The sequence below is a fragment of the Salmo salar genome, chromosome ssa03 (assembly GCF_905237065.1).
Source record: "Salmo salar chromosome ssa03, Ssal_v3.1, whole genome shotgun sequence".
NCBI classification, from domain to species: Eukaryota; Metazoa; Chordata; class Actinopteri; order Salmoniformes; family Salmonidae; genus Salmo; species Salmo salar.
This window is the reverse complement of record NC_059444.1, coordinates 57,176,676-57,201,687: the sequence shown is the minus strand read 5'-3', so window position 1 is coordinate 57,201,687 and position 25,012 is coordinate 57,176,676. Positions and strand designations below refer to the sequence as shown.

Below are 25,012 nucleotides of genomic sequence, written 5' to 3'. Positions count from 1 at the left end.
TGACCATCCTACTGATCCTTGACTTCGGCGATGTCATTTACAAAATAGCCTCCAACACTCTACTCAGCAAATTGGATGTAGTCTATCATAGTGCAATCCGTTTTGTCACCAAAGCCCCATATACTACCCACCATTGCAACCTGTATGCTCTCGTTGGCTGGCCCTTACTACATATTCGTCGCCAAACCCACTGGCTCCAGGTCATCTATACGTCTATGCTAGGTAAAGCCCTGCCTTAACTCAGCTCACTGGTCACCATAACAACACCCACCCGTAGCACGCGCTCCAGCAGGTATATTTCACTGGTCACCCCCAAAGCCGACACTTCCTTTGGCCGCCTTTCCTTTCAGTTCTCTGCTGCCAATGACTGGAACGAATTGCAAAAATCACTGAACCTGGAGTCTTATATCTGCCTCTCTAACTTTAAGCATCAGCTGTCAGAGCAGCTTACCGATCACTGTACCTGTACACAGCCAATCTGTAAATAGCACACCCAACTACCTCATCCCCATATTTTTACTGATCCTCTTGCTCTTTTGCACCCCAGTATCTCTATTCTCTACTTGCACATCATCTGCATATCTGTCATTCCAGTGTTAATGCTAAATTGTAATTATTTCGCCTCCATGGCTGATTTATTGCCTTACCTCCCTACTCTTCTACATTTGCACACACTGTACATAGAGTTTTCTATTGTGTTATTGACTGTACGCTTGTTTATGTGTAACTCTGTGTTGTTTTGTCGCACTGCTTTGCTTTATCTTGGCCAGGTCGCAGTAAATGAGAACTTGTTCTCAACTGGCCTACCTGGTGAAGTAAAAGAATATTACAAAAATAAAAACTCTCAGACTAGAAACGATGATAATAAACTATAACCAACTATGAAGCCATGTCTGTGTGTGTGTCTGAGTGATTATCTATTTTTTAATTGTGTAATATTTCTCTCTTTTTCTCTCTCTACTACCTCTCTCAATGTATACCAAAGTAACAAATATTTAACAACGTTTCAACGTTTTGTATTGCAACATTTCTGAAAGACAATGACATCCAATATTTAGGGAATTATTAATATGTGTTACGTAGTGTGCATCTGTGATAACTCTATGTAATAGATTCTCTCTCTTTCTCTCTCTCTCTGAAAAAGACAAATGACATGACATTGACTCCTGAGTGTTGAATTTTTGCCTTCTCTATAGCCACCCTGGTTATTGCTGGTAATCTAGGAACGTTGGAATATCTTGAATAACAATAAGGGGCACATACCTAAAATGGCGCCGGAGAAGAAGGCAGACATGATTTGCGTAAAGAGGAGGCAGAGAAAAAGGGGCCAAAGGGCGGGCTGACTTCTGAGAATTCGTAGGCGATCGAATAAACCCCCACTTCCTTTCATTCTATGGGCAAACGTGCAATCTTTGGAGAATAAAATCGATGACCTACGCACAAGGTTAAACTACCATCAGGACATACAAAACTGTAATATCTTATGCTTCACGGAGTCGTGGCTGAATGACAACACTATCAACATGCAGCTGTCTGGTTATATACTGTACTGGCAGGACAGAACAGCTGCATCTGGTAAGACAAGGGGCGGCGGACTATGTATTTTTGTAAATAACAGCTGGTGCACGATATCTATAGAAGTCTCGAGCTATTGCTCTCCTGAGGTAGAGTATCTCATGATAAGCTGTAGACCACACTATCTACCTAGGGAGTTTTCATCTGTATTTTTAGTAGCTGTTGACATACCACCACAGTCATAGGCTGGAGCTGAATTCCGCCATAAGCAAACAAGAAAACACTCACCCAGAGGCGGCACTCGTAGTAGCCGGGGACTTTACTGTAATGCAGGGAAACTTAAATCCGTTTTACCAAATTTCTATCAGCATGTTAAATGTGCAACCAGAGGGGAAAAAACTCTGGACCACCTTTACTCCACACACAGAGACGCATACAAAGCTCTCCCTCGCCCTTCATTTGGAAAATCTGACCATAATTCTATCCACCTGATTCCTGCTTACAAGCAAAAATTAAAGCAGGGAGCACAAGTGACTAGATCAATAAAAAAGTGGTCAAGTGAAGCAGATGCTAAGCTAAGGACTGCTAAGGACTGTTTTGCTAGCACAGACTGGAATATGTTCCGGGATTCCTCCGATGGCATTGAGGAGTGCACCACATCAGTCATTGGCTTCATCAATAAGTGCATCGATGACGTCGTCCCCACAGTGACTGTACGAACATACCCCAACCAGAAGCCATGGATTACAAACAACATCCGCACTGAGCTAAAGGCTAGAGCTGCCGCTTTCAAGGAGCGGGACTCTAACCCGGAAGCTTAAAAGAAATCCCACTATGCCCTCCGGCGAACCATCAAGCAGGCGAAAGCATCAATACAGGACTAAGATCGAATTGTACTACACCGGCTCTGACGCTCGTCGGATGTGGCAGTTCTTGCAAACCATTACAGACTACAAAGGGAAGCAGAGCCGAAAGCTGCCCAGTGACACGAGCTTACCAGACGAGCTAAACTACTTCAATGCTCGCTTCGAGGCAAATAACACTGAAACATTCATGAGAGTACCAGCAGTTCCAGAAGACTGTGTGATCACGCTCTCCTCAGTCGATGTGAGTAAGACCTTTAGGTCAACATTCACAAGGCCACAGGGCCAGACTGATTACCAGGATGGGTACTCCGAGCATGCGCTGACCAACTCGCAAGTGTCTTCACTGACATTTTTTAACCTCTCCCTGTCTGAATCTGTAATACCAACATGTTTAAGGCAGACCACCATAGTGCCTGAGCCTAAGAACACTAAGGTAACCTGCCGAAATGACTACCAACCCATAGCACTCATGTCTGTAGCAATGAAATGGTTTGAAAGGCTGATCATGTCTCACATCAACACCATAGTCCCAGAAACCCTAGACCCACTCCAATTTGCATACCGCTCCAACAGATCCACAGATGATGCAATCTCTATTGCACTCCACACTAGCCTTTCCCACCTAGACAAAAGGAACACCTATGTGAGAATGCTATTCATTGACTACAGCTCAGCGTTCAACACCATAGTGCCCTCAAAGCTCATAAATAAGCTAAGGACCCTGGGACTAAACACCTCCCTCTGCAACTGGATCCTGGACTTCCTACGGGCCGCCCCCAGGTGGTAAGGGTTGAGGTTGAGAGCTTCAAGTTCCTTGGTGTCCACATCTCCAACAAATTAACATGGTCCAAGCACACCAAGACAGTTGTGAAGAGGGCACAACAAAACCTATTCCCCTCAGGAGACTGAAAAGATTTGGCATGGGTCCTCAGATCCTCAAAAGGTTCTACAGCTGCACCATCGAGAGCATCCTAACTGGTTGCATCACTGCCTGGTATAACAACTGCTCAGCCTCCGACGGCAAGGAACTATAGAGGGTAGTGTGTACAGCCCAGTACATCACTGGGGCCAAGCTTCCAGCATTCCAGGACCTCTATACCAGGTGGTGTCAGAGGGAAATTGTCAAAAACTCCAGCCACCCTAGTCATAGACTGTTCTCTCTGCTACTGCATGGCAAGCGGTACCAGAGTGCCAGGTCTAGGTCCAAGAGGCTTCTAAATAGCTTCAACCCCCAAGCCATAAGACTCCTGAACATCTAATCAAATGGCTACCCAGACTATTTGCATTGCCCACCCCCACCCCCTCTTTTTCACCGCTGCTACTCTCTGTTATCATTTAAGCATAGTCCCTTTAATAACTCTACCTACATGTACATATTACCTCAATTACCTCGACTAACCGGTGCCCCGGCTCATTGAATCTGTACCGGTACCCCCAGTATATAGTCTCACTATTGTCATTTTACTGCTGCTCTTTAATTACTTGTTCCTTTTATATCTTATTCTTATTCATATTTTTTAAACTCTATTGTTAGTTAGAGGCTTGTAAGTAAGCATTTCCCTGTAAGGTTTACACCTGTTGTACTCGGCGCATGATACTAATAAAATTTGATTTGATTTGAAGTAATGATCAATAAGATGTTTGACTGTTTATCGATGTGAAAGATATAAACCTTATAGATTTTAATTCGGAAGATGGTGACTCTTTAAAAAACATATTCCGTGGTGCCCCAAATCGTAATGGCTTAATTGTTACATTAATTTAATCGGGTAACAATTAAACATAGTTAGTGGATTAAATAAATAACAGTCTTCAGATTAATGAAAGTAAAGTCACGACACAAATTATATTAATAAATGTCACGCCCTGGCCATAGAGAGGGTTTTGTTCTCTATTTTGGTTAGGCCAGGGTGTGACTGGGGTGGGCGTTCTATGTTCCTTTTTCTATGTTTTTGTATTTCTTTGTTTTGGAGTAGGGTTCTTAATCAGAGGCAGCTGTCTATCGTTGTCTCTGATTAGGAATAATACTTAGGCAGCCTTTTCCCACCTGTGCTTTGTGGGATCTTGTGTTTGTGTAGCTGCCTGTGAGCAGCCCAGAACGTCACGCTTCGTTTTCATTTGTATTGTTTGGTGAGATTCATATTTATTAAACATGTGGAACTCTAAGCATGCTACGCCTTGGTCTACTCCTTTAGACGGGTGTGACAATAATTCCCCAAAAATGTCATGTCATTGTCTTTTAGAACTGTTGCAATACTATTTTACCATTGAAACATTGAAAACATTCATATTTGTTACTTTGGTTGAGAGGGAGAGAGAGAGAGAGAGAGAGAGAGAGAGAGAGAGATTACACAATTAGATCATCACTCACACACACACGGCTTCATAGTTGTTTATTGTCATAGTTTGATCATAGTTTCTAATAATATTTTAAAAATAGTTGGCCATAGTTTTTAATCGTACTTTCTAATCATAGTTTCTAGTCTGAGAGGTTTTGATATAATAAGAGGGTCAAATAGAACCTAAGAGGGCAGAATCAATTGTCTACAAACAGTAAGAATAAAAACAATAGGTTAAGGTCAGCAGTAAAGGGTATATCTTTAAGATTACAATAACCCTTTCAATAATGGTGTGAGGCATCTGGATTATTTTTGGGGGGATTGACTGAGACATCTACCGGACATACCACGGACATCCCCGGATGCCATCCCGAAAACTCTTTTTAAAAGGGTAAAGGTTTGGTATTTGGTATTTTGGTATTTTATTAGGATCCCCATTAGCTGTTGCAATAGCAGCAGCTGCTCTTCCTGGGGTCCACACAAAACATGAAACATAATACAGAGTGACATAATACAGAACATCAATAGACAAGACCATCTCAAGGACAGAACTACATACATTTTTTTTTAAAGGCACACGTAGCCTACATATCAATGCATACACACAACTATCTAGGTCAAATAGGGGAGAGGCGTTGTGAGGTGTTGCTTTATCTGTTTTTTGAAACCAGGTTTGCTGCTTATTTGAGCAGTATCAGATGGAAGGAAATTCCATGCAATAAGGCCCTTCATAATACCAGAGGTGGGACCAAGTCATTGTTTTACAAGTCACAAGTAAATCTCAAGTCTTAGCACTCAAGTCCCAAGTCAAGTCCCAAGTCAAGACAGGCAAGTCCGAGTCAAGTCTCAAGTCAAGACCGTCAAGTATCAAGTCAAGTCTCAAGTTCTAAACTTTGAGTTTCGGGTCCTAAACAAGTCATAACGTGCTCTTCACCAAATGTAATACCATTTCATATTTTTAACAAGAGTAATAGTTAGTATATTACATTTATGCAAATCATGAATACTTTTAAAAATATCTCTATATTTATTATTTTCCAAATAAACGTTATATTTCCATGGAAATACATGGGTAGCCATGAGAAAGACCCCCCCTCCCTCTCTCTCTGTGACAGCGGGAGAGGTGTGTTAGGCTGGGTCGGGTCATGTGGGGTGGTTGCTCTCCTGCAGATGAATTAACCTGTTATGGCTGGGGGCAGTATTTTCACAGCCGGATAAAAAACGTACCCGATTTAATCTGATTATTACTCCTGCCCAGAAACTAGAATATGCATATAATTATTAGCTTTGGATAGAAAACACTCCAAAGTTTCTAAAACTGTTTGAATGGTGTCTGTGAGTATAACAGAACTCATTTGGCAGGCCAAAACCTGAGAAGATTCCATGCAGGAAGTGCCCTGTCTGACAATTTCTTGCCCTTCTTGATTATCTCTATCCATTACAGAGGATCTCTGCTGTTACGTGACACTTCCTACGGCTCCCATGGGCTCTCAGAAGGCGGCAAAAAGCTGAATCGTGGCTTTGCAGGCTCTGGCTGAAAAAAAGTAGCGTGTTTGGATAGTGGCTGGTTACAGTACTGTGAGACTCAGGCTCGTGCCCGCGTCGACCCCATGCTTTGTTTTCTTTCGTCTGTTTACCTAAACGCAGATTCCCGGTCGGAATATTATCGCTTTTTTATGAGAAAAATGGCATAAAAATTGATTTTAAACAGCGGTTGACATGCTTCGAAGTACGGTAATGGAATATTTAGAAATCTTTTGTCACGAAATGCGCCATGCTCGTGACCCTTATTTACACTTCGGATAGTGTCTTGAATGCACGAACAAAACGCCGCTGTTTGGATATAACTATGGATTATTTTGAACCAAACCAACATTTGTTATTGAAGTAGCAGTCCTGGGAGTGCATTCTGACGAAGACAGCAAAGGTAATAACATTTTTCTTATAGTAAATCTGACTTTGATGAGTGCTACATTTGCTGGGTGTCTAAATAGCTAGCCGTGATGGCTGGGCTATCTACTCAGAATATTGCAAAATGTGCTTTCACCGAAAAGCAATTTTAAAATCGGACACCTCGATTGCACAAAGGAGTTCTGTATCTATAATTCTTTAAATAATTGTTATGTTTTTTGTGAACGTTTATCGTGAGTAATTTAGTAAATTCACCGGAGGTAAAAAGCTGGTTTTTGATATAAATATGAACTTGATTGAACAAAACATGCATGTATTGTATAACATAATGTCCTAGGTGTGTCATCTGATGAAGATCATCAAAGGTTAGTGCTGCATTTAGCTGTGGTTTTGTTTTTTGTGACATTATATGCTAGCTTGAAAAATGGGTGTCTGATTATTTCTGGCTGGGTACTCTGCTGACATAATCTAATGTTTTGCTTTCGCTGTAAAGCCTTTTTGAAATCGGACATTGCGGTTAGATAAAGGAGAGTCTTGTCTTTAAAATGCTGTGAAATAGTCATATGTTTGAAAAATTGAAGTTTTTGTATTTTAGAGGAATTTGTAATTCGCGCCACGCCTATCATTGGATATTTGAGCAGGTGTTCCGCTACCGGAATGTCTAGATGTAAGAGGTTAAGCAGCAGAGTATCTGCTGGCCATCCAACATGGCAATTCAAATAGAAATACATCACCTATAACAGTCTTTGCTGTGTAGAATAGAGAATTGAGTGCAGATCTATATATTGCATTTCTATCTGGAAAACTGTATCAGTTATAGCGGTGCCTCAGATGAAATAAGCCGCCGTTCTTCATTCATTATCAATGGAGAAAGCTCACAACTGAGGAGGACAGCAGAGAGAGGGATGGTGGGATTTGCGTGAAGCATAAACACAATCAGAGGTTCAAGCACTCGCCATAATCAGCAGGTTAGGAAGAGTACACAACCATTCTAGGAGGCACTCTGCCATAAATGTGCTCATTTGATCTTTTCCAGCTCCAAACAGCGTGGTGGCGAGTCAATCTGCAAATCTAAACTAGGCAAGCAGGGAGGAGCGCACATAACAATACAGGCTCCAGACATCACAATCCAGGCAAAAAGAAACCCATGAAACAAACAAGTTACACACACTCATAAACACACAACCTCGTGTGATGGATAGCTGTCGGCTATATTAGCCATGACTTACCGTTCTTTGTGCAGCTTCAAATGTCGAACAAAGTTGTAATTTTCTTCCCGCATGTTTTGCAAGTTGCAATCCTTTTTTTTGTTGATACATCGTCGTCTTTATATCCGAAAAATAATAATTTTGGGTATCATCTTTCCAAGTGCTCCATCTGAATTCACCCACCGACGTTCCTCTGCACTGCCATGCACTATTTGACTGGCTGCTGTCCGATTCAAACTCTAATCCGTTAAATGAAGAGTTGATGCACTGCACACTTTTTAAAATAGCATCATTTTTAATATTTGGGCTTGGGGAGGGTATCAAGTCAGGTCAAGTCATAAGGCTCAAGTCCAAGTCAAGCCACGAGTCATTGGTGTTAAAGTCAAAGTCGAGTTGCAAGTCATCATGTTTGTGACACGAGTCTGACTCGAGTCCAAGTCATGTGACTCGAGTCCACACCTTTGTATAATACTGTACGCTTTCTTGAATTTGTTCTGGATTTGGGGACTGTGAAAAGACCCATGGTGGCATGTCTGGTGGGGTAAGTCTGTGTGTCAGAGCTGTGTGTAAGTTGACTATGCAAACATTTTGGTATTTCCAACACATTAATGTTTCTTATTAAAAGAAATGATGCAGTCAGTCTCTACTCAACTCTTAGCCAAGAGAGTCTGGCCTGAAGAAGAGCAAAACGTGCCACTCTGTTCTGGGCCAGCTGCAGCTTAACTTGATCTTTCCTTGCACCCCTGGACCACACGACTGGACAATAATCAAAGTTAGAAGAGTAGAGGGACTAGAGAGCTGCCCTGCGGTACACCACACTTTACATGTTTGGCATTAGAGAAGCTTCCATTAAAGAAAACCCTTTGAGTTCTATTAAATAGATAGCTCTGAATCCACAATATGGCAGAGGTTGAAAGCCATAACACATACGTTTTTTCAACAACAGGTTATGTCAATAATATCAAAGGTTGAACTGAAATCTAACATTACAGGTCCCACAATCTTCTTATCACTTTCTTTCAACCAATCATCAGTCATTTGTGTCAGTCCAGTACATATTGAGTGCCCTTCTCTATAAGTATGCTGAAAGTCTGTTGTTAATTTGTTTACAGAGAAATAACATTGTTTTTGGTCGAACACAATTTTTTCCAACAGTTTGTTAAGAGCTGGCAGCAAGCTTATAGGTCTGCTGTTAGAACCAGTAAAGGCCGCTTTACCACTCTTGAGTAGCGGAATTACTTTGGCTTCCCTCCAGGCCTGAGGACAAAGACTTTCCTCTAGCTCAGATTAAAGATATGACAGATAGGAGTGGCTATATAGTCAGCCACCACCCTCAGTAGCTTTCCATCTAAATTGTCAATGCCAGGAGGTTTGTCATTATTGATCGTTAACAATAATTTTTCCACCTCTCCCACACCAACTTTACAAAATTAAAATTTGCAATGCTTTTTCCATCATTCTTTATATCATTGATCTTGGCTTCATAATACAGTTTCTTCTTCTTTTTGTCGAGTTTAGTCATGTAATCTCTCAATTTGCAGTAAACCAGCTAGTCAGATATGCAGCCAGACTTATTAGTTACTCCTTTTTGCCCCATCTTTTTCAACCATACAGTTTTTCAATACCTCATCAACCCACGGAGCCTTAAAAGTTCTAACAGTCAGTTTCTTAACAGGTGCATGTTTATCAATAATTGGAAGAAGCAATTTCATAAATCCATGAAGTGCAGCATCTGGATGCTCCTCATTAATCACATCAGACCAACAAATATTTTTAACATCATCCACATAAGAGTCACAGCAAAATCTTTTGTATGATCTCTTATATACTTTAGGCCCAGTTGTTGGAACTTTGCCTTTCCTGGGTATAGCCACTATATTGTGACCACTGCATCCAATGGGTACGGACACAGCTTTAGAACAAAGTTCTACAGTATTAGTAAAAATGTGATCGATACATGTGGATGATCTTGTTCCTGTAGTAATTGTAAAAACCCTGGTTTGTTGATTAATAACCCGAACCAGATTACAGGCACTGGTTGCAGTGAAAACCTTCCTCTTGAGCGGACAGCGTGATGAAAACCAGTCAATATTCAGGTCCCCAAGAAAGTAGACCTCTCTGTTTACATCACATACACTATCAAGCATTTCACACATATTAGTTAGATACCGACTGTTAGCACTTGGTGGCCTATAGCAACACCCCAAAAGAAAAGGCTTTAGATGTGCCAAATCAATCTGCAACCACAACACTTCAATAACACTTGACAAAAGATCTTCTCTAAGCATTGCAGGGAAATGGCTCTGAATATGTACAGCAACCCCTGTCCCATAAGCATTTCTGTCTCTTTTATAGATGTTCTATCCTTGTATTGCTACTGCTGTATCATCAAATGAATTATCTAGGTGAGTCTCAGAAATGGCTAATATATGAATGTTATCTGACGTTATCAAGTTATTGATTTCATTAACCTTATTTCTAAGGCTACATATATTAATATGAGCTATTTTCAGCCCTTTCCTGGGTAGCTTATCAGAGACAGACATAATACTGAAAAGAGCAAACAAAGCAAGAAAAAAATATATACATTCAGCTGTCCATTAATCAATTGGTGTGTGTGTGTGTGTGTGTGTGTGCTGCGGGTTGAAGTTATGAACTCATAGGCTTGGCTCTCTCATCCCTTCCAGGCTTGGCTCTTTCCAGTACAGCTACCTTGTCTTTGAACCTCAGGAACTTGACCACTATCGGCCTATCACCTGGGCTGGTGGTGGGTTTCCCAGTCCTGCGGGCACGCTCCACCTCAATCTTCCTGTGGTCCATCTTCAATTTCTCCGAGATCATTTCCCTCACTTTGTCCTCAGACTCCGTCCAGGTCTCATGTGGAGATTCTGCAATTCCGTCCACAACCATGTTGTTTGGCCTCGAGATAGTCTGATTTATCCATCATTGTTATCATGGATTCACACACAGAACTGATGTCCTCTCTCAATGACTTACAGATTGCTGTCATCTTGCCGTTCTCCTGTTTCAACTCATCAGGGTGACCCTGGGAAAACTGTAAACTGTTCTTCAGGTACTGGACCTCTCTGGGCAGGTCGTCCGTTCTTTTATTAGTTGAATCTACACTTGAAACTATTTTGTTGTTGTTGTAACATCTGCTTGTAGGACTCTTTTTTCCATTTAAAAGATCCTTCATGTGTGATAGAGAGACACCACTGTCCTCAACGGTACTCCCACCGTCTTTGGCCTTTGTCATGGTAGCTAGCAACGTAGGTTTACGCCGTTACTCCTCGCAGTTCCAGAAAGGGCAGGTCAAGTGGGTGAAAAATCCAGCTCTTTGGTGATTTTCCAGTACCCATGTTGGAGAGTCTCCGGTCACCTAGTAATTTTCCAATGCCCATACTATTTTGTTTGGAAGTAGGAAGAAGAAGCAGTATAAGGTTAAACATAAGACATATGTAAACAGAATGAAGGTCGAAAGACTATGGAAGTGCAGGAGGGGTCCAACACAGAGTTAAGCATTAGACATAAAGAAACAGAACCAAGCGATATCTATGTGAATGAGCTAAGTTGAGCCAACAAAGACTATGGAAGTGCAGGTGTGGTCCACTACAGAGTTAAGCATTAGACGTTAAGAAACAGAACTAAGTGGTATCTATGTGAATAAGCTAAGTTGAGCCAACAAAGACCAGACTGTTTGAAGCCATCCAGAATCTAGTCAAGGCAACCACAGGGTACATGGTGTCACGACTTCCGCCAAAGTCGGTTCCTCTCCTTGTTCTGGCGGCGCTCGGCGGTCAACGTCGCCAGTCTTCTAGCCATCGCCGATCCATTTTTCATTTTCCATTGGTTTTGTCTTTGTTTCCCACACACCTGGTTTTCATTTCCCAATTACTGGTCATGTATTTAACCCTCTGTTTCCACCATGTCTTTGTGTGTGATTGTTTATTGTTCAGGTCGGTACGTTTCCGGCAGTTTTTTTCCGGGTGCTGTTTTCACCCATGCTTTGTGGCAACCGTTATTGTTGGCACATTGGTATTGTTACTTTGTGCTATTTCTTAAGTAAAGTGTGTTGTTCACTCATCTCTGCTCTCCTGCGCCTGACTTCATGCACCAGCTACACCCACAGCCTGACACATGGGTTAATCATTTCCAAGTCACATAGACCTGAACTGGTGTGGGACAGTGACTATGCATTTTTACCAACCAATACAGGGGCCACAAACTATGTACAGTGAGGGAAAAAAGTATTTGATCCGCAGCTGATTTTGTACGTTTGCCCACTGACAAAGAAATTATCAGTCTATGATTTTAATGGTAGGTTTATTTGAACAGTGAGAGACACTGATCTGACCTTAATGTGCTTCTTCTTGAGCCACTCTTTTGTTGCCTTGGCTGTGTGTTTTGGGTCATTGTCATGCTGGAATACCCATCTACGACCCATTTTCAATGCCCTGGCTGAGGGAAGGAGGTTCTCCAAGATTTGACGGTACATGGCCCCGTCCATCGTCCCTTTGATGTGGTGAAGTTGTCCTGTCCCCTTAGCAGAAAAACACCCCCAAAGCATAATGTTTCCACCTCCATTGTTGATGGTGGGGATGGTCTTCTTGGGGTCATAGGCAGCATTCCTCCTCTTCCTCTAAACACGGCGAGTTGAGTTGATGCCAAAGAGCTCGATTTTGGTCTCATCTGACCACAACACTTTCACCCAGTTGTCCTCTGAATCATTCAGATGTTCATTGGCAAACTTCAGACGGACATATATATGTGCTTTCTTGAGCAAGGGGACCTTGCCGGTGCTGCAGGATTTCAGTTCTTCACGGCGTAGTGTGTTACCAATTGTTCTCTTGGTGACTATGGTCCCAGCTGCCTTGAGATCATTGACAAGATCCTCCCTTGTAGTTTTGGGCTGATTCCTCACCGTTCTCATGATCATTGCAACTCCACGAGGTGAGATCTTGCATGGAGCCCCAGGCCGAGGGAGATTGACAGTTCTTTTGTGTTTCTTCCATTTGCGAATAATCGCACCAACTGTTGTCACCTTCTCACCAAGCTGCCTGGCGATGGTCTTGTAGCCCATTCCAGCCTTGTGTAGGTCTACAATCTTGTCCCTGACATCCTTGGAGAGCTCTTTGGTCTTGGCCGTGGTGGAGAGTTTGGAATCTGATTGATTGATTACTTCTGTGGACAGGTGTCTTTAATACAGGTAACAAACTGAGATTAGGAGCACTCCCTTTAAGAGTGTGCTCCTAATCTCAGCTCGTTACCTGTATAAAGGACACCTGGGAGCCAGAAATCTTTCTGATTGAGAGGGGGTCAAATACTTGTTTCCCTCATTAAAATGCAAAACAATTTGTAACATTTTTGACATGCGTTTTTCTGGATTTTTGTTGTTGTTATTCTGTATCTCACTGTTCAAATAAACCTACAATTAAAATTATAGACTGATCATTTCTTTGTCAGTGAGCAAACGTACAAAATCAGCAGGGGATCAAATACTTTTTTCCCCTCACTGTATATGTATTGGGGAAACATGGTTGTGTTCATTAAAATCTATTGGAAATGTACTTGGGAACGTATATATGTAATAAATGTATTATTTTTTATAGTGGACCTGTGGTTGCACCACCAATATAATCTAACCTGAGCCAGATGTGGGCATACACAAGCCAGAATGAATTTATAAAGATAATAGTGGCGCATGGCCAAGGGGTGTTACTCATTTACATAGAAGGGAGGGAACATGTCTGATGGAAATGTATAAATACTGATGTTTTGAACAAGAAGAGTGAGTTCTTCCATGGAATTGCTTGGCTTTGTTACTGTTTGTAACAAAGTCTATTTGAATTCACAAGCTCCGGTATCTGAGAAATATTTGATTCAATATTTCCATGACAGTCACAGGGAAGATTGAAAACAACAAACAGCAGTGATCTAGACACCCACAAAGCAAGGACAATCCGCGGTCCCAGCCACAATGGCTAACTGCGTCGCGGGCTGCGTTCAAGAACACCCCGCTACCTTGATATGCAGCTAGCTAGCCGCTAGGCTAGCTGCCACGCCAAATAGCAGCTCAAACCTTTCCTTGGTCGGCAGGATCACTGGACAGAGACTACCAGTCCCAGCAACTGATGCCAACTGTGTTGCGGGATCTAAACTAAGAAGTTAGCTAGCTACCAAGAACTTTCCAATACACTTTCAAACAACAAACTTTTCAAAACAACAAAACCGAGCTCTTCCTTGTTCTAGGTGGTGTCAGAATGTGGTGCTGTCTGGTGCTGTCTGCAAAGGAATCAGTGCAAAAGAGGTTCAACAGGTTTAAAACAGTTCTTTCAAAGACAATTTGGGGTGCCCCTTGTGTACATATAGGCCCCTTGTGTGTAAAGACCCCTAACAACCTGTAGATCATTAAATCTGCATAGCTGAGAATTTTTTTTTTAAGTGTTAAACAGTTTCTTCAAAAACACTTCACACACATGCACACATCCCAAGAAACCAAGCACTCTTGTGTAGAGAGAGAGATAGAGAGAGAAACAGCTTGGGGAGACAGAGAGAGAGACAGAAATTTCATTAAAGGTATAAATTACATTTTCTTTCAAACCTTTTATTTTCTTCAAAATCTTTAGTACAGAAATGCATACATATTACAGTTATTAAAACGTTTACTCTGCAATATTAAACATTAACCCTAATGTTATTTTACTAAACCTTTATATAGATCATACATATCTGTATTACACATACATATTATTATTACACAACACTTTTGCCAATAAATATTTATATGTATAATTATAAAAAAAGTAAGTATACTCAAGTCATTGAGTATTTTCCTCTGCTTGTAAACCCATAGCTTGTAACCTGACACCTCCTTATGCAACCAAGACACACACACACACACACACACACACACACACACACACACACACACACACACACACACACACACACACACACACACACACACACACACACACACACACACACACACACACACACACACACACACACACACACACACACACACACACACACCCTTAGCCCGCGACGCAGAGGTCCAGAAAAAGAGCTATTTAATTAATGGAAGGTAAATGACATTTTCTTATAAACCTTTTATTTTCTTAATAAACTTCAGTACAGAAATGTATACATATTACAATTATTCAAAAAGTTTACTCTGCAATATTACACTATCAGCCTAATGTTGTTTTAATAAACCTTTGTATAAATCATACATAAATCATACATATTATTACACGTACATATTATTACACAACAATAAATATTTATATGTATAATTATAACTTTTTTATGTAAAAAAAAAAAAAAAATCCTCTGCTTGTAAACCCACAGCTTGTAACCTGACACCTTCCCATGCAACCAAGACCCACACAGGTTAGGGTAAGGGTTAGGTTTAGGGTTAGGTTTAAAATATTTTACTCCACCCCCCAAAAAAATACTCCACAAAAAGCCTGACATTTCATGAAAATAAACTGTGTGTGTATGTGTGTGTCCGCTGTCTTTTTGTGTGTGTATGTCAGCTGCAATGTGTATTGTAACACAGTGGTCACGCACTATTCTATTTTAGTTTACCCCCCCACACACACACAAACACATACAAGAGGAAGTTACAGGGTTCAGTCATTAATCTAATGGATTAAAACGGACAAGACTCAAATGGGATTGGGAGGATTTGACTCAGGAAGCATTCTGTCTCTGGGCTAAAAGGGTTGGTCAGGGGCAATCTGGGGCAATCTGGGATTGATACACAGTTTTGGATTGTTGATATATAGCCATTGATTTTTGAAGAATATCAATAATAAATGCCTCATGAGATTAGTTCAACTGTCTTTCTCCATCACAATCCAAAATATTTGATTTTTAACTAAATTATTTGTAATTATGTAATTGTAAGATTCAAAACATGGGTAAAACTTTAATTTTGATCAAATAGATCAAGAACTGACCATCTATACATTTGACATTGTTACATTTCTCCAGCCCTACAGATGCAGGATCTTAATTTGAGCCAGTTTGCTACAGCAACAAAACAAGAGTGGTTGATACAATTTCTGTTAGGGCAAATCAAGTTGGACATTTTAAAGTGAAAATTACAGTTTGCATTTCTGGCTGTGCAGAAAAATTCTCAACAACAAAAGACTGATCAAATTAAGATACTACATCTGTATATGTCGATCCTACATATCTATCTGTCTGAGATTGCTCCTTTAATAAGAGATGACGTGGGGCCAGATACCAAATGGGACAGGCCTCAGGTTCAGATGGGACAGAAGCGGACGACCAGCAAGGTCACTGTTAAGAGGCAAAACATGTGAGGGATTGGAATTGTTTGAGCAAGTGAAGTCCATCACAAGGTCTGTAAGTGGGCAGTTTTAAAATTATTTCCTGGTCAATCAGAATGCTCATGTCCGTGTTCCATTTCAAACTTTTTTTCTCCCGTTTTGACCTCTGGGAGTGACCCAGGTGAGAGTGGAAGTTGCTCATAATAAGCATAGATCTAGGGCCAGTTTAAACTTTGAAACCCCATGATAAAGTTCAGGATTGGAATTGCTGATCCAGGACCTGGGGTTTGGGAGCATTTGGCTGAAGCTGATACTCTATGTCCTCCTGTGATACTCAAAGGTAATTTGTGATTTGAGGTTGACATTTGGCGCAGCTAATTATAATAGACTAATCTGATTAGGAACGGGTGGGGGGGTTCTGTACAAGAGTCTCCTCCAAATCTGTCATCGTGCCATCTGGAGAACGCCCTGAAGAGGAGAGTTGAGGAACAGGAGGGAGACAACCCGATCACAGTGTTCCCATAGAGGGCGAGAACCTACACTTTCCCTGCATCGACTGTCCCCACAACCAATAGGTGAGTGTCGGACCGGGGAGAGGACTAACTACAGTCTTGGCCATTAGCCTGGACCAGTGTTCAGGGAGATTCTTGCTGAACTGAGCAATTCACTCAGTTAAATGTCTGCATTTAGAATGTCTTTTTCGATTTTTTATTGAGGGATGGATTTTTTTAATTGACGGGAGTCAACAAGCCATACTACTAAAATGTAGTATCAAAATTCGAATAGGATCAATTAATCGATGTGTTTGTATAATTGACTACTCTGAGTTGTTTTCACTATTGTTAGACATAACTCAGAGGTCTCTTTTTATACTCATAGGCCATATCAATGTCCTTTTTGGGACAGAAATGAATGGATGAATGCAGTGTGTGTTTCCTCAGTGTGGCCAGAAGTCACAATGTAATAAATCTGTTGTTTGCACCACCCACTGTCACAGTGGCTTCCTTACCTGTTATAATTGGTAGTTTTGTGTTTGGCTGGTTGCCTTATTATGTTGTCACAGCGTGTTGGTAGAGGGTAGGACTGAAGTAGTACCCGACAAAGAACACCAACCACATAGCCTTCATGTATTTCCAAAGTTCAGTTGTATGACAGATTATTTTAGGATAGGGAAGAGTCAACATGCACAAGCCCATGGAAACAGACATGTCAATAGTTCATTGGTTAGTTCATACAGTCGGATATCTAAGGCTCCCATTTTGTAGGCCAGCGGATTCATTTCCCTCCCCAAAAAATATAATATGTACTGTATATATTTTGGAACTCAGTCGGGGTATTCTCACATCCTCATGGCAAAATGTGTAGAATTGCAGGAAATGAACTCTACAACTTAAAAAATGTCTCTCTACTATCAAGTGACCAGCGAGCCACTGCGGCCCCTCATGATCAGTTCAGTTCAGTTTTTTGTGGTCAAATCAAATCAAATCAAATTTATTTATATAGCCCTTCGTACATACGCTGATATCTCAAAGTGCTGTACAGAAACCCAGCCTAAAACCCCAAACAGCAAGCAATGCATGTGAAAGAAGCACGGTGGCTAGGTAAAACTCCCTAGGAAAAACTCCCTAGAAAGGCCAAAAACCTAGGAAGAAACCTAGAGAGGAACCAGGCTATGAGGGGTGGCCAGTCCTCTTCTGGCTGTGCCGGGTGGATATTATAACAGAACATGGTCAAGATGTTAAAATGTTCATAAATGACCAGCATGGTCAAATAATAATAATCATAGTAGTTGTCGAGGGTGCAACAAGCATGTCCGGTGAACAGGTCAGGGTTCCATAGCCGCAGGCAGAACAGTTGAAACTGGAGCATCAGCACGGCCAGGTGGACTGGGGACAGCAAGTAGTCATCATGCAAGGTAGTCCTGAGGCATGGTCCTAGGGCTCAGGTCCTCCGAGAGAAAGAAAGAAAGAAAGAGAGAATTAGAGAGAGCATATTTAAATTCACACAGGACACCGGATAAGACAAGAGAAATACTCCAGATGTAACAGACTGACCCTAGCCCCCCGACACATAAACTACTGCAGCATAAATACTGGAGGCTGAGACAGGAGGGATCAGGAGACACTGTGGCCCCATCCGATGAAACCCCCGGACAGGGCCAAACAGGCAGGATATAACCCCACCCACTTTGCCAAAGCACAGCCCCCACACCACTAGAGGGATGTCTCCAACCACCAACTTACCGTCCTAAGACAAGGCCGAGTATAGCCCACAAAGATCTCCGCCACGGCACAACCCAAGGGGGGGCGCCAACCCAGACAGGAAGACCACGTCAGTGACTCAGCCCACTCAAGTGACGCACCCCTCCCATGGACGGCATGGAAGAACACCAGTACGCCAGTGACTCAGCCCCTGTAATAGGGTTAGAGGCAGAGAATCCCAGTGGAGAGAGGGGAACCGGCAAGGCAGAGACAGCAAGGGCGGTTCGTTGCTCCAGCCTTTCCGTTCACCTTCACACTCCTGGGCCAGACTATACTTAATCATAGGACCTACTGAAGAGATAAGTCTTCAGTAAAGACTTAAAGGTTGAGACTGAGTCTGCGTCTCTCACATGGGTAGGCAGACCATTTCATAAAAATGGAGCTCTATAGGAGAAAGCCCTACCTCCAGCCGTTTGCTTAGAAATTCTAGGGACAATTAGGAGGCCTGCGTCTTGTGACGGTAGCGTACGTGTAGGTATGTACGGCAGGACCAAATCAGAAAGATAGGTAGGAGCAAGCCCATGTAATGCTTTGTAGGTTAGCAGTAAAACCTTGAAAGCAGCCCTTGCCTTAACAGGAAGCCAGTGTAGGGAGGCTAGCACTGGAGTAATATGATCAAATTTTTTGGTTCTAGTCAGGATTCTAGCAGCCGTATTTAGCACTAACTGAAGTTTATTTAGTGCTTTATCCGGGTAGCCGGAAAGTAGAGCATTGCAGTAGTCCAGCCTAGAAGTAACAAAAGCATGGATTACTTTTTCTGCGTCATTTTTGGACAGAAAATGTCAGATTTTTGCAATGTTACGTAGATGGAAAAAAGCTGTCCTTGAAACAGTCTTGATATGTTCTTCAAAAGAGAGATCAGGGTCCAGAGTAACACCGAGGTCCTTCACAGTTTTATTTGAGACGACTGTACAACCATCCAGATTAATTGTCAGATTCAACAGAAGATATTTTTGTTTCTTGGGACCTACAACAAGCATCTCTGTTTTGTCCGAGTTTAAAAGTAGAAAGTTTGCAGCAATCCACTTCTTTATGTCTGAAACACAGGCTTCTAGCGAGGGCAATTTTGGGGCTTCACCATGTTTCATTGAAATGTACAGCTGTGTGTCGTCCGCATAGCAGTGAAATTTAACATTATGTTTTCGAATGACATCCCCAAGAGGTAAAATATATAGTGAAAACAATAGTGGTCCTAAAACGGAACCTTGAGGAACACCGAAATGTACAATTGATTTGTCAGAGGACAAACCATTCACAGAGACAAACTGATATCTTTCCGACAGATAAGATCTAAACCAGGCCAGAACTTGTCCATGTAGACCAATTTGGGTTTCCAATCTCTCCAAAAGAATGTGGTGATCGATGGTATCAAAAGCGGCACTAAGATCTAGGAGCACGAGAACAGATGCAGAGCCTCGGTCTGACGTCATTAAAAGGTCATTTACCACCTTCACAAGTGCAGTCTCAGTGCTATGATGGGGTCTAAAACCAGACTGAAGCGTTTCGTATACATTGTTTGTCTTCAGGAAGGCAGTGAGTTGCTGTGCAACAGCTTCTTCAAAACTTTTTGAGAGGAATGGAAGATTCGATATAGGCCGATAGTTTTTTACAATTTCTGGGGCAAGATTCGGCTTTTTCAAGAGAGGCTTTATTACTGCCACTTTTAGTGAGCTTGGTACACATCCGGTGGATAGAGAGCCGTTTATTATGTTCAACATAGGAGGGCCAAGCACAGGAAGCAGCTCTTTCAGTAGTTTAGTTGGAATAGGGTCCAGTATGCAGCTTGAGGGTTTGGAGGCCATGATTATTTTCATCATTGTGTCAAGAGATATAGTACTAAAACACTTTAGTATCTCCCTTGATCCTAGGTCCTGGCTGAGTTGTGCAGACTCAGGACAATGGAGCTTTGGAGGAATACCCAGATTTAAAGAGGAGTCCGTAATTTGCTTTCTAATGATCATGATCTTTTCCTCAAAGAAGTTCATACATTTATTACTGCTGAAGTGAAAGCCATCCTCCATTTGCGAATGCTGCTTTTTAGTTAGCTTTGCGACAGTATCAAAAAGAAATTTCGGATTGTTCTTATTTTCCTCAATTAAGTTGGAAAAATAGGATGATCGAGCAGCAGTGAGGGCTCTTCGATACTGCACGGTACTGTCTTTCCAAGCTAGTCGGAAGACTTCCAGTTTGGTGTGGCGCCATTTCCATTCCAATTTTCTGGAAGCTTGCTTCAGAGCTCGTGTATTTTCTGTATACCAGGGAGCAAGTTTCTTATGACAGATGTTTTTAATTTTTAGGGGTGCAACTGCATCTAGGGTATTGCGCAAGGTTAAATTGAGTTCCTCGGTTAGGTGGTTAACTGATTTTTGTCCTCTGACGTCCTTGGGTAGGCAGAGGGAGTCTGGAAGGGCATCAAGGAATCTTTGGGTTGTCTGAGAATTTATAGCACGACTTTTAATGCTCCTTGGTTGGGGTCTGAGCAGATTATTTGTTGCAATTGCAAACGCAATAAAATGGTGGTTCGATAATCCAGGATTATGAGGAAAAACATTAAGATCCACAACATTTATTCCATGGGACAAAACTAGGTCCAGAGTATGACTGTGGCAGTGAGTAGGTCCAGACACATGTTGGACAAAACCCACTGAGTCGATGATGGCTCCGAAAGCCTTTTGGAGTGGGTCTGTGGACTTTTCCATGTGAATGTTAAAGTCACCAAAAATTAGAATATTATCTGCTATGACTACAAGATCCGATAGGAATTCAGGGAACTCAGTGAGGAACACTGCATATGGCCCAGGAGGCCTGTAAACAGTAGCTATAAAAAGTGAGTGAGTAGGCTGCATAGATTTCATGACTAGAAGCTCAAAAGACTTTGTAAATTGAAATTTACTATCCTAAATGTTAGCAACACCTCCGCCTTTGCCGGATGCACGGGGGGTATGGTCACTAGTGTAACCAGGGGGTGAGGCCTCATTTAACACAGTAAATTCATCAGGCTTAAGCCATGTTTCAAAGAGTAAGATCTGGGTTCAACCCACTAAAGCACGTTGTTGAAGACAACGTGTTGTTCATTCACAAATCCAAAAAGGATTTAGATTCATTTTAATCTTTATTGACAAGCAACAAGATAAGAGTTACTTGATATAGCATGGTGAATGTTTGATGTTTATTTTGTGTGCCCTCTCTCATTGATCCTCTCTCCTCCTTCCTTCTCAGGGAAAGATGGCTCGGGATATGTCAGACATTGACATCCTTAAGATGGAGCTGGAACAGCTGAAGAAAGAAGTCTCGACACCCAGGGAGCCTGTACGTAGCATCAATGGGTCCATAAAGAGAAGCTCTGTAGCATTACAAAGGCATCAAAGTGAACTGATACAGTCCCATTGAACTGAATTAGAATGGCTTGTTGACCCTCTCCGTTTCTCTTAGGTGTCCAAGACATCCAAGGACACCATGGACTGGTGTGAGGCTGCGTCTGGTACCGACCTCCTGATTACAGGCGTACCAGATGATAAGAACCCCTACAAGCCTGAGAAGGGAGGCTGTATAATCACCTAGCCAGCCCGGGGACAAACAGCCCCAGGCGGGACACAGGGAAAAACATTAGATTTTTTTCTCTCCAGTTTCAGCCTTTTCAGCACTGTAAAGAGTGATACATAGCTGCAATAAGTTTGCCATGTGTTCCTATGTGAGTACAACATGAGAGACGTCCACTAGGTTAGCCAGTTTAGGACAACACAACATGCCACACTGACTAGGCTACACAAGGTCGCCTGAGGTCACTGGGAGCTGAGGAGGAGGAGATTTATCCAGGGACAATTCAGGGGATTAGAGGGATCACTTGGTTACGATGGTGTCCTTCCTTTCTCCTTGATGACCTATGACCCTACCCTCCTCACCTGTCAGTTATCTCTGGCGGTTCTAGAGCTACCAAACAGGCTCTGGAATGTTCCAATTGCACCCACCGCTGACTGGCCTTTGTTTTGCTTGTAAATAAACTGTATCTAGCACAGCAGTTTCTTTGACGTCTTTTGGTTCTCTCTGTGACTTCTCTCGTGTTTTGCACCTCATATGAACATGGATCCTCTCATGCTACAAGTATCCCATTGATTCAATCAAGTTGTAATGTACGTTTTAGAAATCAACATTTGTATCAGAAGGTGGGTTGATGTGTGATATATATCACTGTGAGCTGATACAGTCCCATTGAACTAGAACGTGGAATTGTAAGAATTCAAACTCTTTTTCAGTCACACTTTATTTGGATAATCCCATACTGATGATCTACAGATTGTTTGTTGATAGTATGCTAATCTCTTGATATCCAACAGCTTGCTAAGGTTGCAGTTAGGGTTTGAATAAGGGTAAGGGTTAAGGTTAGGGTAACAGTTACCTTTAGGGTTAGGATAAAGGTTAGGGTTAGTAGACAGTTAGTTGAAATGTTGTTGAAAGTGGTCCGACTGTGTCCTCTCCTGGAGGTGGGCCGCAGTACAGCCACTACTGATGAGTTCACATGAGGCCAATTGACTGATTATTGTTTGTGCTATCTTAAGGACCTGACTGAAGGGGCAGCGTGATTATGAGCCGGAGACTATGGTGAATTCCAGGACAGTAGGAGTCCCTGTTATAGGTTCGGCTCAAGCTGTTGGATTGGCGTGTGAACTCCCAATACAGTTTCCTTCTTTTTGTTGAAGTCACGTCTCTGCGTCTCATTTCGTGCTGTCCCGCCCAGGATTCCGTCAGTGAATAGGTACGGCCTTTCACAAAGTTATTGAACTACAAAGCATCTACCATTTGGGTCTCTGTGCTTTTGGTTTGATAGTTTTCTAGTTTTTTTTCCTTATAATTTTACAATCTGCATCAAACCAGTTGTCATCTCTCTCTCTCTCTCTCTCGCTCTCTCTCTCTATGAATGGCAAAACTACTGTTGCTAAAGCAGTGAGATAATGACACCAACATGGTGTCTTAATCAATAGGGTGTTGGGCCACCCTCCCTCTATTAGAGGGATGCGACGCCATTCTCCACAATAAATTCCATAATTTGGTGTTTTGTTGATGGTGGTGGAAAACACTCTCAGGTGCCGCTCCAGAATCTCCCATAAGTGTTCAATTGGGTTGAGAGCTGGTAACTGAGACGGCCACGGCATATGGACGGCCACGGCATTTGGTTTACATCGTGCTCATCAAACCATTCAGTGACCACTTGTGCCCTGTAGATGGGGGCATTGTCATCTTGGAAGAGACCACTCCCATAAGGATATAAATTATTCACCGTAGGTTGAAGTTGATCATACAGAAGGGCTGTGTATTTATTTGTGTCTACCTTACCCTCTAAAGGGATGAGAAGACCTAAACCATGCCAGGAAAATATTTTTTATTAATATAAAGTTAAATAAATAAAAATAGTAATAATAATATGATAATATAAAAAGCATTTGGTTTGATAAGTAAACAAAAAAGAGGAATATATGAAAGCTTTATTTCCAAAACGCTATATCCACCAATTTTTCATATTTGTGTTTTTTCATCAGATATTATTGCTTATTCATAGATTTTAAACAAATACGTGTCTGTCATTGAACAACCCCATGCCATGATTAGATGGTTTTAAAAAAACACACCAATCTCTTTCCTAATTTCTTTCAACAATTAAAAGCTAATTTAGCAACATAAAAAAATGGATATATAGCATTTTGGAAAGAAACTTCATACTTTGCCTTCAGAATGTATTCATAGTCCTACATATTTTATTGTGTTACAGCCTAATTTCAAAATTGATTAAATATTTTTTTTCACCCATCTACACACAATTCCCCATAATGACAAAGTGAAAACATGTTTTTAGAAATTTTTGCAAATGTATAAAAGAAATCTAATAAATAAATATCTAATTTGCATAAGAATTCACAACCCTGAGTCAACACATTTTAGAATCCCCTTTGACAGCAATTACAACTGTGAATCTTTCTGGGTAAGTCTAAGAGTTTTGCACACCTGGGTTGTATAATGTTTGTCCATTTATTATTTTAGAAATTCTTAAAGCACTGTCAAATTGATGGTTGATCATTGCTAGACAACCATTTCCAAGTCTTGCCATAGATCTTAAGCAGATTTATGTCAGAACTGTAACTCAGCCCCTCAGGAACATTCACTGTCTTCTTGGTAAGCAATTCCAGTGTAGATTTGGCATTGTATTTTAGGTTATTGTCCTGCTGAAAGGTAAATTAATCTCCCGGTGTCTGATGGAAAGCAGAGTGAACCAGGTTTTCTTCTAGGTTTTTCCTGTGCTTAGCTCCATTCCGTTTATTTTTTTATCTTGAAAAACTCCCCAGCCCTTAACAACTACAAGCACACCCATAACATGATGCAGCCACCGCTATGCTTGAAAATATGGAAAGTGGTACTCAGTAATGTGTTGTATTGGATTTGCTCCAAACATAACACTTTGTATTCTGGACAAAAAGTTAATTGTTTTGCCACATTTCTTGCAGTATTACTTTAGTGCCTTGTTGCAAACAGGATGCCTGTTTTGGAATATTTGTATTCTGTACAGGCTTCCTTCTTTTCACTCTGTCAATTAGGTTAGTATTGTGGAGTAACTACAAT

General features: G+C 41.5%; 1 protein-coding gene across 1 annotated transcript; it reads left to right on the top strand.

Moving 5' to 3' along the window:
* Positions 1-16,565: 16,565 nt before the first annotated feature.
* Positions 16,566-22,421, top strand: LOC106600976 (guanine nucleotide-binding protein G(I)/G(S)/G(O) subunit gamma-T2). The gene is made up of 3 exons (XM_014192788.2): positions 16,566-16,717; positions 21,623-21,712; positions 21,836-22,421. The coding sequence occupies exons 2-3, from the start codon at positions 21,629-21,631 to the stop codon at positions 21,962-21,964; spliced, it is 213 nt and encodes a 70-aa protein (XP_014048263.1). The 5' UTR covers positions 16,566-16,717; positions 21,623-21,628; the 3' UTR covers positions 21,965-22,421.
* The last annotated feature ends 2,591 nt before the right edge of the window (positions 22,422-25,012 follow it).

Excerpts from the sequence above, each read along its gene's own strand:
- LOC106600976 (XM_014192788.2), top strand. The coding sequence starts at position 21,629 with ATGGCTCGGGATATGTCAGACATTGACATCCTTAAGATGGAGCTGGAA. Across the intron at positions 21,713-21,835 it reads TCTCGACACCCAGGGAGCCT|GTGTCCAAGACATCCAAGGA; the intron begins GTACGTAGCATC and ends CGTTTCTCTTAG.